The sequence below is a fragment of the Ochotona princeps genome, chromosome 1 (assembly GCF_030435755.1).
Source record: "Ochotona princeps isolate mOchPri1 chromosome 1, mOchPri1.hap1, whole genome shotgun sequence".
NCBI classification, from domain to species: Eukaryota; Metazoa; Chordata; class Mammalia; order Lagomorpha; family Ochotonidae; genus Ochotona; species Ochotona princeps.
In genome coordinates this window covers 38,288,314-38,313,528 of record NC_080832.1, presented here as the reverse complement: position 1 = coordinate 38,313,528, position 25,215 = coordinate 38,288,314, and the positions used below count along the sequence as shown (strand labels likewise).

Sequence of the window (25,215 nt, the reverse complement as noted above, 5' to 3'; positions counted from 1 at the left end):
CAGTCATTTGGGAGAAGGAACCAGTACATAGAAGATTCTCTCTTTCTCTGTCATTCTGTTTTTCAAACAAATAAAACTTTTCTTAAAAATAGGAGAAGGAACTCAGGGACAAGCCTAAAAGTCACAAATAATGAGCAACAAGTATTTTGTGAGAAAGGAAAGATACATGCTCAACAGAGTGACGTCTACTAGGAGAGTGAACCCATCTCTGAATGTGTTTAACATTGTGTGGCTCCCACAATGAAAGGAAAGCTATGTTCTAATAGGCAGGAAGAATATTCAGGCTTTGGGCCCGGCGGCATGGCCTAGCGGCTAAAGTCCTTGCCTTGAAAGCCCCGGGATCCCATATGGGCGTCGGTTCTAATCCTGGCAGCTCCACTTCCCATCCAGCTCCCTGCTTGTGGCCTGGGAAAGCAGTCGAGGACGGCCCAAAGCTTTGGGACCCTGCACCCACGTCGGAGACCGGGAAGAAACTCCTGGCTCCCGGCCTCAGATCAGCGCAGCACCGGCCCGTTGAGGCTCACTTGGGGAGTGAAACATCGGATGGAAGATCTTCCTCTCTGTCTCTCCTCCTCTCTGTGTATCCGGCTTTCCAATAATAATAAAATCTTTAAAAAAAAAAAAAAGAATATTCAGGCTTTTTCTGGGAAGTAAGTGGAGATTTTCTGAAATCTATTTCCTGGTCCTTTTTGCTCCTTAAATGGGCAGATGTTTCCAGGCATGGTAGCTGGTTTGTGTGTCACTTAGCCTGCTAACATATGATACTAGGCCACGGGTCAATCTAGTGAGCCTTGCCCTAAGCTGGTGTGGGAATGGCCCTTGTGAGGTGGAGTGTAGGTGTCTATTTATCCTCAGAGCAAAAGGAACCAAACCCATATATTGTAAGTCTTGCGGTAATAAGGGCTCAATTGCTTCTTCATTGGCTCAACTTCTTTCCCCTCCTCCCTGTCTCAATATTCCTGAACATTCTATGGGATACTATAACAATAGCAACATCTAGCAAAAATGGTCAATAATGTTGAATTTCAGAAACCCTGCCCTAAAACCTTAGAAAGCTAATATATGTTAAGTGCATTTTAGAGAATGATAATTTAAAATCAATATGCTTGTTTATTTATGGATGCATTTATTTATTTGAAAGGCAGAGTTACAGAGAAAGAGGGAGAGGGAGACGAGAGAGAGAGGTCTTCCATCTGCTGGTTCACTCTGCAAATGGCTGATCCAAGGCCAGGAACCAGGAGCTTCCAGGTCTTCTACATGGGTGCATGGGCCCATGGATTGGAACATACTACCCTGCTTTCTCAGGCACAACAGCAGAGAGCTGGATCATAAAATGGACCAGCATGGACTTCAACTAGCATCCTCAGCACTTAGATTCCTATTGTCCGCAGGAAGGACCCTGACTGAGTTCTACACACCTAGCTTTGACCTTTCCAGGTCCCACCCGTTGCAGGCATTCGAGGAATGAAGCAACAGATAGGAGATCTGTCTCTCTTACTCTGCCTCTCAAATACAATAAATAGATATTTGCACAAAATAATTCACGTCAAAACTCACAAAAGTTGAAGGAGTAAACCTGAGTAGATGAAAGCATGCATACCTGGGAGATACTTTCTCCAAAGAAGGAAATTTTATCCATTTGTGTTTTCCTGCAATGTCAGATTTATGAATACAATACACCAATATAAATCAATGATGGCAAACAAGACAGAGTAGCCAGTGATGTCCATCACTCAGAAGAAGTGATAAGCAGAGGGAGGAATGCTAGGGTGGATCTCTGGCACTTAGGCAGGTGAATGTCAAGATCATGGAGGTTGCTGTCCCCTCAGACCAACCTATAGACTTGGGGAAAGTGTTTCACAGCAACTTAAAGATGAGCTCCCGCACACCAGTGTTACCTTCATTTTGGGTGGAATTCCATGAGTCTCTGTGCCATCGGCAATCTCATTTAGGTCGTTCTTTTTTTTTTTTTCTTAAGATTTATTTATTTTATTGGGAAGGCAGATATACGGAGAGGAGGAGAGACAGAGAGGAAGATCTTCCATCCGATGTTTCACTCCCCAAGTGACCGCAACAGCTGGAGCTGAGCTGATCTGAGGCCGGGAGCCAGGAGTTTCTTCCCGGTCTCCGACGTGGGTGCAGGGTCCCAAAGTTTTGGGCCATCCTTGACTGTTTTCCCAGGCCACAAGTAGAGAGCTGGATGGTAAACAGGGCCACTGGGATTAGAGCCAGTGCCCATATGGGATCCCAGAGTGTTCAAGCTAAGGACTTTAGCGGCTGAGCTATCACACTGGGCCCCCCTTAAGTCATTCTTAATACTGAGCCTAGGTTATGTGTGTGCTTGATTGATAAGATGTTTACTGATATTATTTCACTTAGCTAGAGCTACTTTGTCTTATGTTTCAAAATGGAGTCACTTTGGTCAACTGTAATTATGTTTCTGTAATATACCTCTTCATACTGAAAAAGAAAACACCTTAATGTCTTGAGTCTCTAAACGCTCTGAATATCTATGTACAATTCAGTTATTCAGTGAGTACATATAGTGATTTTTGGTGGAACTTATACAAAAAACAGAAAGACCCACACATGTTCACCAAGCTTTGTGAAAGCATTTTGTGTGGCATGCATCATTTTGTCAAAAAGAATGTTTTGAAAAAGACATGAAATGTTTTCATTTCTCCCAGCAGGGTTTTGTTTTGTTTTGTAAGTAAGGTCCCACGACCAGAGGGCATACTTTCTCTGTCCTTTCTTATTCCATACTCTCATTTTTTTGCATGCTAGCCAATTCCCAAGGGCTACCTTCAACACAGAACATGACAAGTGACGTGGAGCTGCTTTAGACAAAGACTATAGGCAACACTGTCCCTTTAGGCACAAAAGGGGTCTACTGAGTTCTCACCTGTGCAGGAGGATCAGCTTTTGAGTGAACCTGAAGTCACTGATTTGGCCAAACCCAAGCTGCTTGAGAAGGAGCTATAGAGATAAAGAACAGGGGGATAAAGGTGGCTGTTGGAGCACACTCTAAAGGATTCAAGCTAATTTACCATCATACGTGATCAGGGAAAGGAAGGATCCAAAATTTCACACCTTCCTTTTATAATATGTTTGCTTCAGTATAATCTCCCTTGGCTGAAGCAATGTCGGGACCCTACCTGAACTGACCTAATTCCTTTATCCTCCCAGATTCAGCAAACATCCTCAAAGATAAATTCCTTATTTCCTCTTGCCAATCTGAAGGAGGATGCCTTACTCAGTGTGTTCAATGGCTGGGCTTACCTCTGGCGTAGCACTGGCCACACTGCTCTGCTTTTTAAACAATCTGTTTCTCCTTTTAACTGTATCCTTAACATCATGCACAGCCCCTGGAACATAATACACATGGAAGATGTTCATTATCCATGAATGAATACCAGCATCTTATTATTTTAACAATAAGAAAAAGGCAGTAAAGGGGTAGAGACTTAATATTTATGAATCAGAAAAATGCGTCAGTGGAGATGAAGGTTAGATGACTCAAACTAGAAAGTCATCAACTATTTTTGGTTCATTTCAACAGCCAGGAGTCAATCCTAACTTGATGTTTAATTTCTGGGCTGGCGAAGACCAAAGCAACTGCACAGACTGTAAAAATGGCTCACTTATTCATGGGTGACTTTGTACATGCCTGGTCACTACCACTGAAAGTTGTCTAAAAGACCTTGGTGTCCTGTAGGGCAACAGATGGCATCTTGAACAGAATCAACAACAGCAACTTGGTTATACAAGTACCAGGGAACCATGAGTGTTTCTTTTTTTAAGGGAGGGTGTAAGAGTTCACCATTTATTAGTCTATACTTTGAGAGTAACTGAAGCATGGATAAAATATAACCTACTGGTTAGTTCATTGTTAATTCAATAGCTCTTTCTTGTGCTGTGAATTTGTATGAGATCCTTTGGTAGAACTTACGGGAGGCTCAATACAACGCCAATAGTCAACTCCAACAAGGTTTATCATCCAGGTTAAGAAAGAAAAAGAAAATAAAAGAGTCCACAGAGTGTCAACCTATTTAAGTATATTTAAGCTATTTAAATGTAGACAAATACTACTACATTATGGAATGGTACTTTAAAAAACTGTAGAAAAATAAATCAAATATGCTTAGATTGGTTGAAAAAATACCGAAATCCACGAATGGTTGTTTCAGAATACATATTTCCTATGAGCTTTGTAAAGGTCCCTCATTTTTTACAGGTGACATTTGAGCAGATGTTAAGAAAAAAGTATGATCTGAAATAGTTACAGAAGGAAAGAAGTGAGTCTGCAGGTGATAATTCCTTTCCCCCATAGATTCTTTATTTAAAAGACAAAGAGAAAAAAACAGTGAGAAATATCTTCCATCTTCTAGTCCACTCCCTAAATGCTCACAGAAGCCAGTGCTAGACTAGCCCAAAGATAGCAGCCAGGGACTCTATCGTAGGCCGCCCCCCATGTGAGTGGCAGGGGCCCAAGCACTTGGGCCATCAGGCAGTGTCTTCCCAGGATATCAGCACAAAGCTGGATAGGGAGCAGGAGGCTGGAATTGAAGTAGCCCTGTCATCTGGGGTTTGGCTGTCCTACATGATGGTTTAACTTGTTGTGCCACATTGCCTATCACTGAGCTGGTAATTCTTACTCCTTGCCATGCTTGCTTCACCCTTCAACACTCTCTAAGGCAAACATCCTCAAAGAAACCTCCTTTTATCTCTTGTTGCCAGTCTGAGGTAGGTAAAGATAGGGAAATGTTGGAACAGGGCTGGGGTGTCTCTGAAAACATGACTGCCTCATTAAACCATGAGTATGGCATGAAGGTTCTGGGTTTTAAAAAATATATGTATGATAAAAATGTGTGCATATATGTATTAAAGCAGGTCATATCATATATTAATATCACTGTTATATACTTATATAGAACTATTGCTGTGTACTTGTGGAAAGTGGGTGGTATGAAAAAATGTGTCTACATTTTAAAACAACTTTTCACCAAAGTAAACTTAACTTCTTAATTCCATTTTTCCCATTAACTGATTCATTTTGTTTGTGTGATGTTTGAAAAGCAAAGTCAGCCCACTGCAGCCGGGCGTGGGCCAGGCTAAAAGCAGAGCATGGAACTTAATGCAGGCTTTCTCCAAGGATGACAGGTACCCGGCAACTCCTTCAGCATCACCTACAGCCTCGTAAGGCGCATGGAGCAGGAAGTGCAGGAAAAGCAGAGACCAAGTGGTGTATTAACCATGGCGCTGAATGTTTGCCCCACACGAAAATGTGATTGTAACCACAAAATTAATATTGTGTTTTCATTGTGATTGGAAGATTTGAACCAAGCTCCCAAAGACACATGAGATTTTGACTAAACTCCAATACAGTGGCTTTGCCTTCTTGTTTCAGCTTCAATACTACAAACAAGGGCCCCCTTTCCAGCCTATGGACTTTTTCGTGTGTGCCTTGGGAATTCTGTGTGTAAACTTTCCCCAACCATAAGGCTGTAGTGCTATCTAGTGTACATCGGTCCAAGACGGCTATGATGGGACTCAGAAATTATGTATGTTAAATCATCTGAAACTTCACTCTAGTATCTGTTATGGCGCTCAATGTCAGTGAATAAAAATATGCACAAAACGGTGTATTTAAAAGGTTGTATATATAAACCAAGATGAAGTATTGATCACTTGTCAAGTGTTGGGATAAGGTTTGAAGGAACTGACTCTTTTTTCCCGAGGAGCAATGGTGCAGCCTTGTAAACTCACGCCCCTCTCCTCTCTCCCAGAAAATTAATTCCCTGTCATGCCCACCTGTGCGCCACTGTGCCCCGGGTCGGGCATTTAGTGGGTTGGTCTTGGACGCCTTCCGCCTGCCTTGCAGGGCGGCCGGCAGGTGGCGTCTTCCAGAGCTGTGCAGGCCAGGTGGACTGGAAGAGGAGGAGGTAACCAGAAACTGCCAGCGGTGTCCTTCTGCGGTCGCGCTTCCAGTCCACGCTGCCGCTGCATCACGGGTGTCCGGAGAGGGCTCCAGCGGCAGGGCCAGCTGCGTCCCGAGCCTCGGCACTGCTGGCATCTGCCCCGCGTCCCCGCTGCACTCAGTTCGAAGTCGGCCACCATGGAGGCGCAGGCACAAGGTGAGTGGTCGCCGATCGCCTTGGGAGGGTTGTGTGCTGGGGAGAGCTTTAAGGCGGCTTTCCTGCCTCACCTAACTTAGCTCTCCGAAAGGCAGGCTTGGTTTCCCTTTCGTGCAAAACTCCGCTCCTGTCCGCGCCTTCGGGATTAACGGATGCTCTCCAAACTCAGGGTTTGCTGTAGGATTGGGGATCTGTTAAATGGAGAGGCCCCCTGGGCAGGGCAATGCGCCTGCGGAATGCCCTGGCCCGTTCGGCAGCTAATCACTCTCCCACCCCCTCAGTTCCCCTTACAATCCTCTCCCCCACGTTACCTCCCCAACCTAGTAGGTGGCACGCAGGACCTGTTGTTCGAGGTCTAAGATCGGCTTCCTTCCCTTTGTCCCCCGGGGTCTGGGGGAGCAAGCTCGACTCTTGTCGCCCAGGGGTCGTGGGCTCGCTGTCCCCAATCGCCCAAGTTGGCGGATTGGTGAGACGCACCCAGGTGGTGGCTCAGCTGGAGACGCAGGAGTCTCTGGGCCAAGCTAGGGGCTTCCTGTCGGGACTGGGCTTTAGGGGCGACTGGAGCGTCCCGGTCCCCCTGACCTGCTGCGGATCAACACGTGTGCCTCCCTCTCCTGCGATCGGATCCGGAGTCACCTCTGCCTCCCCCTAAGGCGTGTGGGGGAAACTTGGCTGGAGTCTGGCTGCCCTGCTCGGCCTTCCGAGGCAGGGGAGCCCGCTTTGCTTTCGGGAGGGCAGTCTCCAGTGCACGGCTCACACTTTAGTTCAAGGTTTGGGGTGGGAGAGGGGAGAGAATATCCGCAAGGAATCCTTTGAGAACGGGAGCGAATAGATCTAGGAAAGTGGCCTAGGAGGGTGGAGCTGAAGAAGGGTATGAAAGAAATCATTTCGGGACTCGACCACGGGGGCAGCGCCAGGGTTCAGCCTTTAGAGCAACCTTCGCCTCTTTTCTTCACTGTAGAAAATTCTGCAATGCCACTTGGCAGGAATAAAAGCCTGCTTTAGAGAGGCTCCTGACCCTTTGCGCTCGCCCTCTAGGGGCGGAAATGCCCTTGAATGAGGGGGACTCCTAGCCTGCCTGGGCCTGAAGTCACCCAACAGGTTTGCCGCCAGAATTGCCTCGATCTGTACAGCCGGAACCCTGTACATCCAAACCATCAGCCAACATCCTGCCCAAAAAGCTGCTGCTTCCAACTTATTTTTCTTTTCCTATTATCTAAATACGAAAGGGAACATTCCAAGGTGGGGGGAGGGGGTTGGTGTTGAAGAAAAAGTTACTCAGTGCTTGTTAAAGCTTGATAAGACTTGGTTCAGCGTCAGCACAAAGAGCCTGGGGACCTGCGCAGGGCGAGGTGGCTAGAGGAAAAATTACCAGGAGAAAACAGCAGGAGAAGGAGCTTTCTGACTTGCTCTACCTAGCAGGATTCTGCCTAGGACAGGCCCCCAGGAGTCACCTGGGAGGTGGTGGGTGAGGTGCCTCAAGAGCTGTTGAGGATGACGCCATCTGGCCACATTAACTTCGCTGGGTTCTCTGCTGAGACAGGATTTTGCAGGAGTGGATTGGCCCAAGAGAAGCTTCAAAAACCTGGCTCACCTTGGGCCAAGTGAACAGTCTTGTTCTTGGTCAAGTTCAGAAGCAAAGGTTGGCTCCCATGTGTATGGATTTGCACGGAAGCAGGTGCACCAGCGTTGGAGCTGTCATTTTGGCTTCTGGTTGAGATTTGGAGATTCTTATATACGGGCCCTAGATGACCCCATTGTACCCATGAAATTAGCCTGTGTGAGGCTTTGGCATAGGTATATTTGAAAGTGTCTTTGGTGATTGTATTATGCAATGCAATCGGAAGAGAATTGTGGCAGACAGGAAACATTCATGCAAATTTCTGAATTCATCCAAAGCTGCAGTTTATAAACCACTGTTGTCATTGCTTTACTGCTCAGATTCGTTTAACAAATATTCCAGTGTTTTCCTTTGCTGAGTACTGTGCTAGAAGAACCGAAACAAACTTGATTTTTCTTTGATAAAATTTACCATGGAGGAAAAGAGACATTAATTTGGTAGCTCCTTGATGAACAACATTGCTGGTGGCCTTGATACGCATATTGGAACCTGGAAAGTTTGGGTCACACGGGTGAAAATCACAGTAGCTAAGGTTGTTTATTATATCCCTGCCTCTGATTTTTGTGCCATAGATGCATTTGTGTTTTGGGTGCAATTATTTTCTATAGCATTTATTTGTTTGTTTTATATTAAAGACAAAGAGACAGAGATATAGGCAAGAACTCCGATGCACTGGTTTGTGGCCCATGTGGCTGCAATGGCCACAGCGAGCCATAGTCGGGAGGCAGGCACTCAGCCCAGGTTTCCCGAGTGGGTTGGCAGGAACTCCATCCCTCCAGCCATTACTGTCACCTCAGAGAGTTTATTAACAGGAGCCACAGGCAGGGAGCGACCCAGGAGTCCCAGTGTGGCCTTGTGGGTGTGCTAACTAGCATTTCTTCAAGTGCTAGGTCAATGCCCACCCCCTATTCACGTGTATTGACTCACTTCATTGGCACAGCAGTCTCAGGAATTGGTTACTGTTCTCTTTCCCATTCTAGAGAGAGGAAACCCACAAGGAGAGATTCCTTGTTTACAGCAAAGATAGGCAGTGGCTAGCAGAGCTGTCTGCGGCTGCCCCATCGTGAGTCAAGTCGTATCGCCTTCAGACCGAACCCACATGTCTGCATGCCTTTCCAGCTGCCCTTGAGCAGGAGCCCCTTCTCCAACTGCAGGGAACTTTGGTGATGAAAGGACCAGCCACAGACATATGGAAAGGAGAAAAGTGAATGGGCATCAGGGATTTTCAGGAAGAAAAACTAACAAATTGTGGATTAGAAAGGAGAGCAGAGTCTTAGTTATACAGTCAAATGGAGGACATCTTCATTTTCTAAGTACTTGAAATAAGTGATTTTCAAACTTTGTTGTTGTTGTTGTTATTGAGGCAGCAGATATATCAAAGAATTTCATGAGAAATCTTTTCCCTAACTGTTTTATGATGAAGGGAAATCTTAACACTTGGAATGGTCTGTTAAATGCCTCTAAGATTCTAAGATAATCCATTGATTTACAAAATAGAAGCCTCCACCTTCTGCACAGTTTTAGAAACATCTTGAGTGGGGCTGGCTTATCTTTCTGCCTCTTGAGCTCCAAACCAGCAAAGCTGAGTGAGGTTAAGTGGCACCTGCTACTGAGATGGCTCCTAGGCAGCTCAGCAAGGCCATCCCCCAGCTGTGGACGCTGTGGCGTGTACAGCACAGCGCATGCAGCAACAGGTGCTGGAAACTTTCCCGTGACTGCAAGGCTGCCATCACATGCGTTGACACTGTGAAAGAGTACATTGCTTCCAGCAAAGCAAGCCGTTGTGGCATAGTGCTAATGACATGTTATGGGTGAAAAGTTATTTGTTTTTTACAATGATTACTTTTTTTTTTTTTTTGTCACAGTGGTGCATAAATAACCTGCATTTAGTAGAAGACATAGTTTGAGTTTGGGGTTTTTTTTTTTTCTTTTTCTAGAGCATGCATGTAGCATTAAAAAGACTGTTTATGGTGACTCAGCAGGGGCAGCCATCCATTCAGTTCTGAGGGTCAACAGCCACTACTCTATAATGTATAATCAACCATGGACTGTGCTGCTAAGCTATGATGTTGGATTAGTTAGCTGCATTAATGTGTGTTCTGTGTATGATACTTATTATAAGGGTGGTGTGTGTGTCTACATCATAAAACAAAGAACATCTTGCAAGAGGGAACTTGGTCGGGAGTGCAACATTTTCTTGAAATATATGGCAGTCCTTTAAGATAAAAATGTCTAGATCCTTTTATGTTTAAACAGTATTTACATATATGAAAAGCAGAGTGACTTCACTCACCAAATGCCTATAACAGCAGGACTGAAGCAGGCTGGCGCTAGGAACCAGGAATTCCAGCCTGGCCTCCCAGATGGGTGGCAGAGAATCAAGCAATTTGGTTGTCCTCTGCTGATTTCCCAGGCAAGCTGGATTAGCGGCAGAGCGCTGAGAACTCAAACAGGCATCTTTGATATGGGATGCAGGCATTACACACTGCTGGGGTCCGTGCAGTGGATGCGGGGGACACGAAGGTGTGAAGAGTATTGTTCCATTGCAGGCAGGGTCGAAAGGAACTTCCCAATGTATGGCAGGGCCCCGGATGCCTCTACAACCACCTGAATGCAGCTCCACCTTCCTTTGCATGGACGCTGGACCACCCCGCGGAAGAATTCTATTCCATTCAGGCATTGTTTGCTACTGTGAGGCTGGCCTTTTACTCAATGTGAGCTTGGAGGTTAATGTCAAAAATGTTAATTTACATTTTATATTTTATATTGTGATTAAGTATAATCATTTTTTAAAAATATTTATTTTAGTTGAAGAGGTAGATTTACAGAGAGAAGGAGAGAAAGAGAGAGAGATCTTCCATCTGAAATTCACTCTCCAAGCGACTGCAACAACCAGAACTGAGCTTATCCAAAGCCAGGAGTCAGGAGCTTTTACTGGGTCTCCCAAGGCAGGGTCCCAAGGCTTTGGGACATCCTCCACTGCTTTCCCAGGCCAAAAGCTGGGAGCTGGATGGGAAGTGGACCAGGCAGGACACAAACCAGTGCCCATATGGGATCCCGTTGCATGCAAGGCAAAAACTCAGCCACTGAGCCATTTCACCAGGCCCTTGAGTATAATCCTAAATCTTAAATTATGGAAGCTAGCTGTTACATATTTTAATACATGATTTTAAGAGTGTCCATAAGACTTCACATTATTTTATAAACTGACACTTATATGGTCTTGTTTTTTCTCCGAGTGAAAAATTCAAAAGTACGTAATGGTGTATATATTAGATGAAGTCATCCATTTGCAGCAATATCATGTTATTGTTGCAATTGAAATTCATATATAAATGATATACATTATCATATGTTGGAACCTGTTTTGAATTGCCTTCCTTAATATATACCTTATTTTCATAATTCTCTGCATAGGCAGAATCTGGAAAAATTCTTAAATCCACTAATTTTGTTTGTAAAATGAGAGTCCACTTCTTTGACCTATGATAAGATTTTCTACTTAGATACAGTAACAAACACTCTAGAAAATATCTGTTGCTAAGTATTTTAGCAAATTTTATTGATCACTGTGATGGGAGTAAATATTTAATAATCACTTAATATTGGGAGGCAGCATAATTTATTGGTTAAAATTGTGGCATTAAAGCAAGTTACCTCATTTTTTTATGTGTCAGCATTGATATGACCATTCAGAAGTCATTGATCTCTCTGGGTCTTTGTTTTTCTGGCTGTTAAGTAAAGATAACGATAGCTCTGGGGCCCAGCATGGTAACCTAGTGGCTGAGGTTCTCACCTTGCATGCAAGTAAGATCCCATATGGCTGCCAGTTCATGTCCCAGCAGCCCCTCTTTCCAGTCAGCTCCCTGCTTGTGGTGTGGGGAAGGAGTAGAACATGGCCCAAAGCCTCGGGAGCCTATATCCATGTAGGAGACCTGGAAAAAGCTCCTGGCTCCTGGCTTTGAATCAGCTCAGCTCTGGTTGTTGCAGCTATTTGGAGAGTGAACTGAAAATTGAAGATCTTTCTGTCTCTTTTTGTCTCTGTAAATCTGCCATTCCAATAAATGTAAATAAATCCTTCCTTTAAATTTACTTCTTTTTATTATTATGCTTTTATGATATAGTTCCATAGATCATGGGATTTCCCTTATCCGCTTCCCAATTCCCTCCCTCCTCACTGAGTTCTTCTATATCATTACTAAAGTGTAGTTCTTCATACACAATCATATGTCCATCACCATGGGCATGGACAATGGCAGAATGTCCAGCATCCTATTGTTAAGATATAGCAAACAGTTTCATTGTGAGTCCATCTTTGTCTGGAAGTAGAGATGCATACTGCATTGTATCCTCGCATCTGAATATGATAGTTTCCATTACACAGCTACCATATATCCCCTTAAATGAAAAGCCACAATACAAAATCAACAACAGAAAGAAAAATAGAAATTTACAATGCCATGAAGTAAATAAATCTTAACAAAAATAGTAGCTCTAACATCATATTCTTGTAATAAGGATTTGAAAAGACAGTACATGCACGGTCCTTAAAACAATGCCCGATTTTGGTAACTGCTGTATAAACCTTTGCTGTTGCCCTTATTAACAAATGTCAAGAACTTTGAATGCATCGTCTTATTGCATCCTTATGATGACACCATGAGCTAGATACCTTTATTTTTGGCTCCTTTCACAGACAGGGAAGCTCAGTCAGAAAACGTAGGTGAGGAAGCCAGTACTCAACTCCAGGTCCATTGAAGTCCAAAGCATGAGCTTAATCACAGTGCTGTCTGACTCTGGAAATCCTGGATATCACATGCCAAGGGGGAAATAGAGCCGAACAATGTATGGCTTATCTTTCTAGAGAGGGCAGAAAGAAGAGTTGAGAGTAATTTCTATGATTAATGGCACTTAGAATGGAAGAGATGACTCTTGGTTTTATCTTAGTGAGATTTTTTTAGATGTTTAAGTGCTAATTGGAACTAGTTCACACTGAGGGTAATAGCAGCAATATAGTTTTAGTAATTTTTTTAAGGTAAGGTTCCACGTTATACACCTTTTTAAAAAACATGCTATTTGGGTGCAGAGTTTTGGCACTGTAGTCAAATCCCCATTTAGAATATTCATATTCCATATCGAAGTGTCTGCTTTGAGTCTGGCTTTCTGCTAGTGCACACTGGGAAACAGCAGATGATGACCCAAATGGTTGGGTTTCTGCTACACATGAAAGAGACATGAGTTGAATCTTGGGCTCCTAGCTTCAGTCTGGACCGAGCCTGGATGTTATAGGAATGTAGGGACATGAAGCAGTGAAAAGTAGATCTCCCTTTCCCCTCGCTCTACTTTTCGAATACAATAAAAATTTAAAAAAAAATTAGGAAATGCAAAAAACTCACAAATAAAGTAATATCATTTCTCTCTTTATAGATAAGGACACTGAATGTTGGAGTGGATACACAACTTTTAAAACTTATGCAGCTCAGAAATATTTGGCATGGATTTAAGATCAGTTCGATTTATACCTTGAGAATTTCGTGACTGTTTTATACCATCTCATTATGATGTGCATAAGCAGTGAGTGTGCCGAGTCACAAATAATGACCTAACTCTTTATTGTCAAAGTGGTTTCAAGAGGCCAGATTCTAATTGCCTTGCTCATTCCATAGAGGAATAAGGTCTAGGTCATGGCATGTGACTGTGACGCAGTGCACTGGATCAGTCTCACAATATGGCAAGTTAGGGGCAGGAGTTGCTCCTTTTCCAACAACTTGTTGCTTTAACTGGATTCAAGCTTAAGAACATTTTAAAAGTCATAAAATACGGATTCATAGTGGCAGTCCATCACATCATCACTACATCAAGAAATAGTACAGATGTGGAATAGTTCAGAGGTTTTCAAAAAGTCCATGGAAAAATATGAAAAAACTATGCAGAGATGTCAAAAAAGTTTTTTTGCACCAAAATAAGTCTACATTTTTTTGTAATTATTTTATTTTGACTATTTTTACATAGTTGATTAGGGCACAAAGGGTCAAGGGCTACAGGAAAGTGGGTAAGACCATTGTTTCCACATTATTATTATTATATTTTTTTCTGTATCTGGAGTAAGGGGAGAGAAAGAGGGAGAAGCAACACCCAGTCTTCCACCCATCCCAGGACCCCGATGTGGGACATGCACCGAGGGTCTTATCCTACATTTTTTTTAAAAGATTTTTTCATTATTATTGGAAAGCCAGATACAGAGAGGAGGAGAGACAGAGAGGAAGATCTTCCTTCCGATGATTCACTCCCCAAGTGAGCCGCCGCGGCCAGTGCTGTGCCGATCTGATGCCGAGGACCAGGAACCTCTTCCAGGTCTCCCACGCTGGTGCAGGGTCCCAAAGCTTTGGGCCGTCCTCGACTGCTCTCCCAGGCCACAAGCAGGGAGCTGGATGGGAAGTGGAGCTGCTGGGATTAGAACCAGCACCCATATGGGATCCTGGGGCGTTCAAGGCGAGGACTTTAGCCGCTAGGCCACGGCGTCACCGGGCCCTATCCTACATTTTTAAAGAAAATTATTTATTTGAAATATAGAGTGACAAAGAGGGAAAACACATTTACAGAGAAAGAGAGAGAGAATGAAGGAATGAGAATCTTCCCTCTGCTGATTCACTCTCCAAATGCTTGTAAAAACTAGAGTTAGGCCAGCCTGAAGTCCAGAGTCAGAACTCCATATGAATTTCCATTGGATTCCTCACATGGTGTCAAGAACCAAGTACTTGGACCATCATCTGCTAATTCCCAGGCACATTAGCAGGAACCTGAATCAAGAGTTGGAAACAGCTAGGACTTGAACCGAGTACTCTGATGAGGAATATGGGTACAGTGACTCCCATATCTGGAGACGGATGTAGGCCCAGTGACCCCCATCCTGGAGTCACTGGCTTTGAATCCTGATTCTGCTTCCAGACCAGTTTCTGCTAATGTGTACCCAAGGAGGCATCAAACGATGCGTTCAGTAGCTGAGTCCACACCACCTATGCAGGAGATATGGAATGAATGCCAGGTCCTCTGGCTGTGCCAAGCACTAGTAAGTGAAAGAGTGGATAAAGGTCTCTGTCTCAAAACAAAAAAAAAATGTATTGGTTTTTCAATAAAATGAACAATGAGAGACTTGTCCTTAAGTTACTGTAACAATTTCAGTCAAATTCTCAGTGTCTCTAGTGGCAAATGAAAAAAGAGGATTCCTGCTCTTTTGGTGCTGACATAGACGCAAATGCCATTGCTGCTTCTTGGAATGCCCCCAGCAGGACCTTGAAGCCACTATTGAATTCATTGAGTTAATGGTGTGGTTGAGAATATATAAAAGATGGGCCCCCATGAGTGAATTTGCAAAATGTTATTTTACTTTTCGTTGTATACTTAAGGTGTAAATTGTACATTATTTAAAAGACATGCATGAACTTAAGACTCATTCATCCATGGGGAAAGAGTAGATCGTTTTAATGAATTTGAATTGGTATAAAGAAAGCTTTCCATCTTCAAGCACAAATGAAGCCTAGTTTCTTACAATGTGAATCATTTGTAAGTATTGGATTTTGATACAGAGGAAGTGAAATTCCCAGAAAAAGCCACAAATCTCCAAGAATATTCTTAGTCATCAACATGTTGTTTCTTTCTTAAAAGGCAAAAATCTGGTACTTTGCTCTAGTCTGACAATGTATCATAAGCTGAATATGCATGTAGATTACCACATCTCCAAACTTACACGTATTATTTGTATCTTACACAAACTACATTTTCTGTGACAAGTATCTAAAATACAGAAGTTTTTCAGTCCCTAGGGATGCAGTTCAAAAATAAATAACAAACTAGGATGGGAAGAAATCTAGATCTCTCAGTTTAAAAATTTCTGGCTATTGGGTAGTTGAGATTTTTGACTGGCTTTACTCCCTTGCAGAGGCGGTAATAAATGCTAAAAACCATTTGGTAAATATTTCCCTGCATTTTGGCCCCCTAGTAGAATTTGTTGCTTTATGGATACATCATAGAAATCTGGCTTATTTAAGAGCTAGGATGGGTCACTAGGTCAGTGTAGTCCTTGGCTCCTGTCATTCAAAACTTTAATATGCCGGGGCTGTGACTAGGAGTTCCAGGCTTTTAAACTCCCTGCAAAGACTGTTAATGGCGAATGCAGCACACTGACATAAGATGGTAACAATGAGGGAGGCTGGATGTGAGATACCTGGGAACTCTTTGTTCTACTTCATGGTTTTTGTTTTGTAAACTTAAAACTATTCAAAAATGAAACATTAAAAAAAAAGATTAGGATCTCATGAGTATTGTGGAAGAGGAAAACCTTTACCTGTACCCTTTCAGATTAATATCCTGAGGGATTATGAATTTAACTGACAACAAAAGAGATGAAAAGAAGGGGCATATTGATTTATTTTTAAAGTTCACTTGCATGAAGGTATCACAGAAAGAAGTGAATGCCCTAAGGAGAAATGAAATTTGAGAGGCTTATGTACCATTTTAACAGGGAAATGGGAAAGAAAGAAAGGACAGTCTTGGGAGAGCAAATGACTTTTGCTTTTAAAGATAAATAGGCCTGTAGGAGAACTGATAGGGAGAGGAGATATTGTGTAACCCTATCTAGAAGTAAGAGTTGCTCCCTGGAGGGGATTTGTGACAACTGAGTGCTTTGGGAAGGCTCTGCTTTTGGATGGATAAGGGGTTTTTAAAACTCACATGGCCCCAGCTCTGAATAAGTCTTAGAGCAAAGTGACATAATTTGAAGTGGTACATCCTGTCTCTTTTCAGCACTCACTACTGTCTCATACTTCAGCCAGTCTTTGAGGGCATTATTGATGAGAAAAATAGCTTTGTATCGCTGTCTTCCTGTGGATGTGGCACAGCGTCTATGATCTGCAAGAAGCTACTCCTTGAGATCCTCACAGTCTGTTCTCCAATTTTCACTGCGTATTAATATTCAGTAGTGAGGAGCTATTTAGGAAGGAAGAGATGTATTTATTTTGGCTTGTAGTTTTGGAGGCTCACAGTCAAAGATTGGATGCCCCCTTTGGTTCAGCCAGGAAGCAAAGAGGCAGCAACACCCCCTTGTCAGAGTAGTTAATGAAGGTCAGCCCCCAGTGACCTAAGCATCTCTCATGAGACCCACATCCCAGAATGTAAGTGAATCAACCCCTACACTTTATTCATCAATCATCAACATCACTACTTTGGAAAAGGTTTTGGGGTTTAAATGTCTTCAAGGGGGGAGCTAAACCATGTTCAAACTACACACACTGTGACAATATAGAGTCTGTATGGAGATGAACATGCAGAAGGTTTTTGAAATGTGGTTTTGATGTCTGCAAAAGCAAAGCATGTGCATGCACAATGTGAGAGGGCTGTCAGCTAAAGACCGAAGGCTGCTTACGTCAGGCAGTGCTTGATACAGACACGTCACAGAATGTCTTGGACATAGGAGAAGAGTCCAAACCTCTAGCCCTTCCTTTCCAGAAACTACTTTGACATCCATGAGCAGAGAAAGCCCTGTACTCACAAAAAGCAACTTTATCCATTTGAAAAGCAAATCTCAATTTGACGAAGAAGAAAAGAAGAGGAGAAAAAAAGGATAGAGGAAGAAAGAAAGTGAAAGAAACACCAGTGATGGGTCAAGTAATAACCTATTTAGGTCTAATTTCAACTCATATTTTTGGTATTTGCTGTTAAATATGTTTGTTTTCAATACCCAAGCATTTATACTAAACAATCATACTGTGAAGGTTTGACTGTAGGAAGAGAAAGAACTTGGTGCCACTGTTGTGCTTGACTCTTTACCTGTCACAAGGAACTCAGATCCTGCCCTCACATGATGCTTTGAGATCCACCATGAGAGGGGGCCTCCTCATCACACCCTCCTGTTTTCTATGTTGCCTGCACCTACCTAAGCAGAAATAACCTCCATTTAGACTTATGTCTTTCCCATGACTAAACAAAAATCAGTGTTTGGTTCAATGTGCAAGAGCTTGCGATATCTTCTACAGATATTATAGTTCCATGTAAACTCTTCTAATGTGAGCTCCATTGGATTTGGAGGAAGGGATGATTAGTTCTTGCTTGTGTGTTCTCTCTCCCTGTCTCTGTCTTTTTTATACCAAATCCAGTTGTCAGTCCTCAGTCCTCATCTTTGTTGACTTGCTACATTGCTTGACACAGGTGCCCACTGTCTTCTAGAGGCCTTTGTTTACGTGGTTTCCAGGACGTGGTACTCTCCTTGTATCCTTCCTCCTCATCATCCTTCACAGTCTCTTTTGCTCATGGCTGGCATGCCCCTTTGAATTGATTATACCTCTGGTTCACAAACCCTGTCTTGCTGTTGCTGATTTTTCTTTTTTAAAAGCCTCTTTTGGTTCTTCACTTATTTTGCTCTTTAGTATTGCTCTTAGACCTGACAGCTAGGCTTCTGTTCAATCATTTTCTCAAGTTTCTGCATGATTTTTCTGTAGCCTCTTTTCTCAAGGATGTGTGTATAGTATTTAGTCTTGGAAGAGTGAGACTGTCTAGGAAAATTTGCCTACTCCCCATGTCTGCTACAGAAGGTCTTATGTTGGGTAGGTTTGCTAGCAGATCCTATACAAATCATTGTTTCCTAATGTCAGTGTTATTCTCAAGTGACTTATCCTGTTGCATAAACAGGCAACACTTGGCCCCACCCTTTTTAAGTAGGACTGGAGCAGGAATGTTACTCTGGCTTCTGCTGTTAGTGGCTGTGATAGATGGTGTTCCACCTATTACCACGAGCTTCTGCCAGTATCCATGGAACTGACAGGCTCATTTGTTGGCTTCCAAGTAAGTAAAACCTGTCCCTTCACAATTCCTACCCTTGTGCTGGAACTTTGGCTTTGTGGGCTCCACTGTGGCCTCTTCTGGCTGAGCTTTGTTCACAAGCCCACCTGAAACAGTTCCTGGGGACTTTGAACTCCAGAATTTCCTGCCAAATAGCCCTGAGGATGTTGCCATGCTTACCTGAGTTTTCCATGGACAGGCCATGCTGCTAAGAATATATTTCTAATTCCAAGAACTGGCTGATTTGGGGTCAGCAGTGGGAGTCGCTTGAACAGAGCAGCTGGATGTTAGTTGTTAGTTGCATGAAACCAACAGCTTCACACTGAAACTTGATAGAAATGCAAATGCTTGGTCTCCACCCTAGACCTATCACATCGGAAACACTGGGCGTGGGCTCTGTATATTTTACCTTACCCTCCAGATGATTCTGATGCGCATTTATGTTTGTGGATTATGACATCAACTCATGGGCTGGACTGCCTACAGAAATATGCCCATATCATTACTGGTGACAGACAGACCCTAAGGTGACCCCCCAGTGGGTTCTGACTTCTCTTCTTCACCTCTTTCTCTAATCCCCTCCCTTAGAGTATGGACAAGACTAATAACTTGGTTCCTGCCAATTGAATATGACAAATATGACGTGTGTGAGTTCCTTAATTCTGTTACATTAATAAGTTTCTCTGATAGCAGACATAAGCCTCTACAGACCTCTACCATCTGTCTACAGACCTCTGTAGATGGATGAAGGAGGCAGCCATGTGGGAGGAGAGGAACCACATGCAGAGCAACCACTAGCAGCTTTTAGGAACAAGGGGTGTTAGGTCCCTGGGAAAGCAACAACAACAAAAAAGTGCTTCAGGCCTGTAGCTGTCAGGGAATGAGTGCTGCCAATCTTCCCCCGGTCAAGCCTGTTGATGAGCATGTGGCCCTGCTGCCTGAGTCCTTGTGAGACCCTGTGTACAGGATCCAGCCAAGCTGGGTATAGATTTGTGACCCAAGGCAACTCTGATACAATAACATGTGTGTTGCCTTAAGCAGCTAACTTGGTGGCATTTATTATGCAAACACAATGTACTTGGGGGGGGGGGCGAACGGATGTCTCTGCAGGAAGAGAGAAGGACTGTGTATCTTTGTGTGTTTGCCTTGGGTTCTGCAAATGTTAATAAGAGTTGTATCCTGGTGCCTCTATGTGAAATGTACACTGCTCCCTCTCCAGCGCCCAGAGATACTATTTCCTTTCCCTGCTTTTTTGTCATTTTTTTTTAGCAGCCATTGCTTTGAGATTTTATGAATATCAACAGATTCTGCTTTTATAGTCTATGAATTTCCATATCTAACATGCTAATTCATTTTGTTCCATATCTCTTCTCTTCCTCCTAAATGTAAGTTCTGTGAGACAAGTAAGTTGCACACCGGCTTGTTGCCAGCACCTAGGGCAGGGCTTGACCCCTAGTAGGGGTCCTGTCAGTTAGTAAGCTGGTCCTTCCGAGAGCCTGTGGATTCCTGCCTAATAGATGCTCCACTGAAATGAACAGGCTCTTCCTGCTGTCTTTGCTCAGTATCAGATAATTGCATGAGTAGTAAATATAAATGTGAAGGATTATCAAGGAGTTAAGTAAATGAAAAAGGAATGATTTCATTTCCTGGTCCTCTTCCATAAAAAGGACTAAGTTGACTCTGGGTTTGCTGTTCTTAGCACAAGTGTTACCACTGAATGTTAGTAAGTAGTTCTCCTCCAGACCCAGGGCAGCGAGGCTGCTGTTTGTGAAGATGTGCCAGCCCCTGCTCCCAGAGAAACCCAGGAGGAAGAAAGAGTCCAGCTTCCCTGGTCATCTTAGCCTCATCTACCTCTCTCATTTCCTTTAATCACACATGATTGCTACTTCAGTCATTTAAGCCAAAGAACTTCCACTTTCAATCAGGGCTTTGGGTGTCCTCCCCAAAAGAAATCTGGGTTGTTGTTTTTATGTCTCTCCACCATTCCTCAGACCCCTTTTGGAGACAAGATGATGCAGAGCATGCCCTGGCCTGGCAGTGATGAGGCCTGGGTTCTAATCTTGGCCTTCTTCATAGTCTGTCATTGGCGCTTTGGGTACTCCTTTGGCTCACCTTTGTCACTAACCTCTACCTGAGAGAATTGGATCACATGACCTTTAAGGTTCTACCTACCTCCTTAGGGGGCTTGTTCAAATTCCTTCAACACATGTTGCATTTTAAATATGCATGTGTGTGTTATACACATTATGAAACTGTGTTTGTTTCCGTTTCCTGTGCACAAAGTTGGCAGACAGTTTGAATCTCTTCACTGTCTAATGTAATTACTAAAATTCCACCTGGGATACTCATCTTCTTCAATTAGAGATGCATAGATAACCACGTAAGTTTTTCTCCCATCCTAGATGTCTGGTCATGTGGGAGAAAGTCAGAAGGAAGAAAATAGAAGAGAGCAAGATAAAGGTACTGTCGTATAGGGGAGACTCTTGGCCTAATGGTGAGGCATGAAGTTGTCACCAAGATTTGGATTCATTTCCCAGAGTTGTCACTTCCTAGCTATGTGATCTTCACCTTAGCCGGGCTTGTTTTTGTTATCTACCAAATCGTAAAAAAGGGTGATGTGATGATTGAGTGACATGTTACATGTGAAGTGCTTATGACAGCGACTAGGAACTCCTATGAGAATGAAAAAGAAAGGTAGGTCGTTTATTAATTTCTCACAGAATATGCATTGAGCATACCCTGTGCTAGGCTCTGAATTGGGTGTTAGGGGAACAGATACAAAGCAGAGTCCTTCCTTGGTGAGCTTACAACCTTATTGCTGTCAAAGCAGTTATGTGTGAAATTACTGTGCTTTGGACTTGTGCATACTACCTAGCACAAGGCTAAAAATGGCTTTCTGGAGCTCAGGAAAGATGAGTAGGTAGAAGATAGAAATAAATGCATAGTAACTTGCTGAAATTTGGACATCTGGCCCACATGCGAAATTTTTTCCTGATGCATAAATTTTACCTACAGGAAGCGCACTGAAATCCTGCTAACAAGACGATGGAAGTTTTAAATGGTTGCTGCTTTTGATCCTTCCTTATTTAGTAGGGTGAAAGGGCTGACAATTTGTATATTCAGAAATAGAAAGCAGTGTTCATTATTTGCTTGAATTTTGAGGAAGGACTGGCCCATGTTTTGTTTATTTTTCCATTGCATTTCACAATAATTTAATAAAGTGACAGAAGAAAATGACAGCTGTACTTTTCTTTTTAGTTAGCAAATCCAATTTCTTAATATTTCTTATAAATTTCTGAAGTACAGGTTTGCAGAGGAATATAGAATGCAGAGCTAGTGGAAAAAGGCTTGGCATGGCAAACTTAAGACCTCTTGGTGTCTGCCCATTGCTTAGCAGTTTTCCAAGATAGAGTGTTTTGAAAAGCTTCTAATTACAAGTGGAGGTTTCAGGTCTAGCTATTTCAAATATTTTATAGGATTAAGCACAAATGAAAAACTTTTCCTATATGTGTATGGACACATATGTACATGTATAGTATAGGTGTATGTATGTTGTTATCACTATCCCCTTTATTCTGTTTTTCTTCATTAGAACTATGGCATTTTATACTCTAGCTTTTATGCTACTTGCCAGAAGACAATTACATGGTACTAATGGGTTCTTGTGTTCCACAACAGAGTATGATGTCCATACTTCCTAACAATGTATTACATATTGTTTTTAAAAACTGGGATACAAGACCTAATGGGATCCCAACATTACAAAAAAAAAAAAAAAAAAAAAAAAAGGAGGAAGAAATGGGAAGGCTGATTGCCTGATTTGATCAGTTTATGCCATAGATCTGTTGAAATATTGACTCTACTCTGTGAGTGTACAAGTAGTTAAGTGGAAATAAAAATATTTAAAAGAAATAGAGAAAGGAAAGAAGAGAAAAGTGCCTGAGGGAACAGACTTAGAGATTATTTTCTTTATTGTTGTATTCTGAGTTTGTAAACCAAAGATTTGTTCATGGAAAAAACTTCATAAATAATTGGGAAAGGATTGACTAAATGACTAAATGAATGAGTAGTACTGAATTGACATAGTGGCATAAATCTGTCAGAGTAATAAGGAAATTGTATTTCAATTTTTTATGAGAGATGAATAGTTTCTTACAATTGATTGAGGAATTTCTAAAATTAAAGAATTTGCTAGAATGTTAGCAGGAATTTTCAGTACTCTTCCATTGTAATCAAGATGCCTGGAGGCTGAGGTGAGAAACTTGGGCAAGAGATGCTGGTAATGATGTTCCCCAGGGAAATGCCAGAAACCAGCTCCTGTATCCCTGGTGGTATTTTTAGTAAATTTGAAATATTGATGAGCATCAAGGCATTCACTGACCTTTCTGTGGATATTTTTAGCATTGTTGAGAATTTTAGGCAGAGAAAATTGCCTAAAGAAATGTTAGATTATGTGGGGATTCTTCTGTTTCAAAGAATTCAGGATGGATTCTGTAAAATGATGTTTGCACTGTCCGTGGCTTATACGGTGACTGTGGTAATGTCCTTTGGCGTAGCTGCATTCCTTCATTCTGCAGATCATTCAGCTTGAACACACTGTATTCCAGGCATCTCTCATGGTTTTTGTTTTGTTTCCTGCAGTTTGGACACAACTTCCCTGTCACTTGCCTGATCGATCTTAGCTCCCCAGGAGGGCACTGAACATTGGGGGTGTGACAGTTACATGGAGCGATAAGTGGGCAGAATCATATCTTTATGGGAATGAGGGAAAGGGGAGTCTCTTTAAAAGAGTACAAAATGGGGGCTAGCATGGTGCTGAAACAGGCACCTAAAAACGGCCAGCATCCAGTATGGATGCTGGATCATGTCTTGGCCGCTCCACTTCAGAACCAGTCCCCTGCCTGGGAAAGCAAGGAGGATGGCTCAAGTTCTTGTGACCCTGGGCCCACTAGGGAGACCCAGAAGAGGCTCCTGGCTCCTGGCCCTGCATCAGATCGGCTCAGGCCATTGAGGCCATTTGGGGAGTGAACTAGTGGGTGGAAGATCTTTCTTCTCTGCCTCTCCTTCTCTCTATGAATTTGCCTTCCCAATAAAACTAAGTGTACAAAATGCTTGCTTCTGTGTGGGAGGTACCTTCAGGAAGACATAATCGCCTTCCCATCCTTCTGAGGTTTTAGCTTATCCAGAGAAATGAAACAGGTTATCAGTCACACCCTTCAGATGACTTTTCGTTTTATCAGGAACAAGCTAGACAGGTTACAGTTCTGGCCTTCTGATAGGCTCTGTCCCCGCCTTCTTGTTGATGGTTAGCTGCTGTTCTGCTCACTGTACCAGTGCTTAAACAACAACCCCACCATTTTCTCAGGTCTTTTTTCTCTTGGAGCACCCACCTGATACTACAGCAGACTCTTTCTATCTTCAGTGGATCTTTTTTTTCTCACTGTAATTATTCACATGAAAATTCCTTCGTGTGAGACAAGAACTGAGATCACTTTCTTTTGCCTTGAACTCCCCGTAACAAGAAGTCAAGCAGTGTCTTAGCTCAGATTCTTCATTATCACCGTAGTCTGTAAAGCACGATGGATTACCTAAGGAGATCCTCTTCACATATTGGTTAAGGCAGTGTAGTGAGCCTCAAAGACATAACATCATGTTTTCCCTGCCCCCTGATTGTAGACCAGAGACGGGACATCTCCAAGCATCACATTTACTAAGAACCACTGTCTGAATACTAGTTTCCCTAACTGGTAATAGTTAAACATTTTATAGATCTCTCAAAAGATAGATGCCTTCCATTTCAATTTAGCTGTTCCGTTAATTTGAGTTATGCCATAGTTTTATTTTCATAAATGCTGATAATTTTAGAGTGCATCTGCTGTTTTCCTAGGATAGTTTTAATGAGGCTGAATGTACTTCATTTCTTTTTTGAGTTGCTGGGAGTCACCAACTACTGGCTGTTTCAGTAGGGCTGACCTTCTATAGTTGGAGGGTTATGGGATATTTTGTGGGGTGCGAGAATGGGGAGAAATGGGAGAGTGGGCAGGAATGGGATAGCTTCTCCAAAGCATTTTTGACTTTGGTAGGCTCTGCTTTGGGAGAGGGCGGGCCTAGATGGTTGGAAAGAATGCAGTGGGTGGAGTAGCATAGCAAGAGGCCCAAGTTGGGCTGGTCTTCAGGAATGCAGGTGCCAGTCCCAGGTAGGGGTAGGGATTCTCTATTTACTGTCCCACAATCATAAGGCCAATGCTTGTGTCCTTACTCCTTCAGAGACAGAAAGCAAAAAGGAGGTAGCTTCCATCTACTTATTCATTCCCCAAATGGCCTCAATGGCCATGGTTGGGCCAGGCTGAAGCAAGGAGCTAGTGCAGGGCCCAAGGACTTGTGATATTATCTGCTGCTTTCCTTTCCTAGGTGTATTTGCCAGGAACTGGATGGGAAGTGGAGTAGCTGGATCATCAACCAATGCCCATATGTGATGCTGGCATCACAAGTGGCAGCTCAACCTATTATGCCACAATGCTAGCCCCTTAAGTTGTTTTTTGATTAGAAAACAGGGAATGTTAATTTTCCTATTCTAGAAAATTCACTGTACGATTGAAACATGAAGCCTTTTTTTTGGCTTGTTTC

The 25,215-nt window shown here is 42.8% G+C and overlaps 1 protein-coding gene across 3 annotated transcripts in view; it reads left to right on the top strand.

The window, feature by feature from the left end:
• Positions 1-5,844: 5,844 nt before the first annotated feature.
• The window catches only part of TPD52L1 (TPD52 like 1), a 103,131-nt gene continuing 83,760 nt past the window's right edge, over positions 5,845-25,215 (top strand). Inside the window, exon 1 of one of the 3 annotated variants that reach the window (XM_004587218.3) lies at positions 5,845-6,134. In XM_004587218.3, coding sequence (XP_004587275.2) covers positions 6,116-6,134 — 19 coding nt within the window. In that variant the 5' untranslated portion in view covers positions 5,845-6,115. The remainder of the gene's footprint in view (positions 6,135-25,215) is intronic. The other 2 variants (XM_058678784.1, XM_058678723.1) reach the window with 2 other exon arrangements.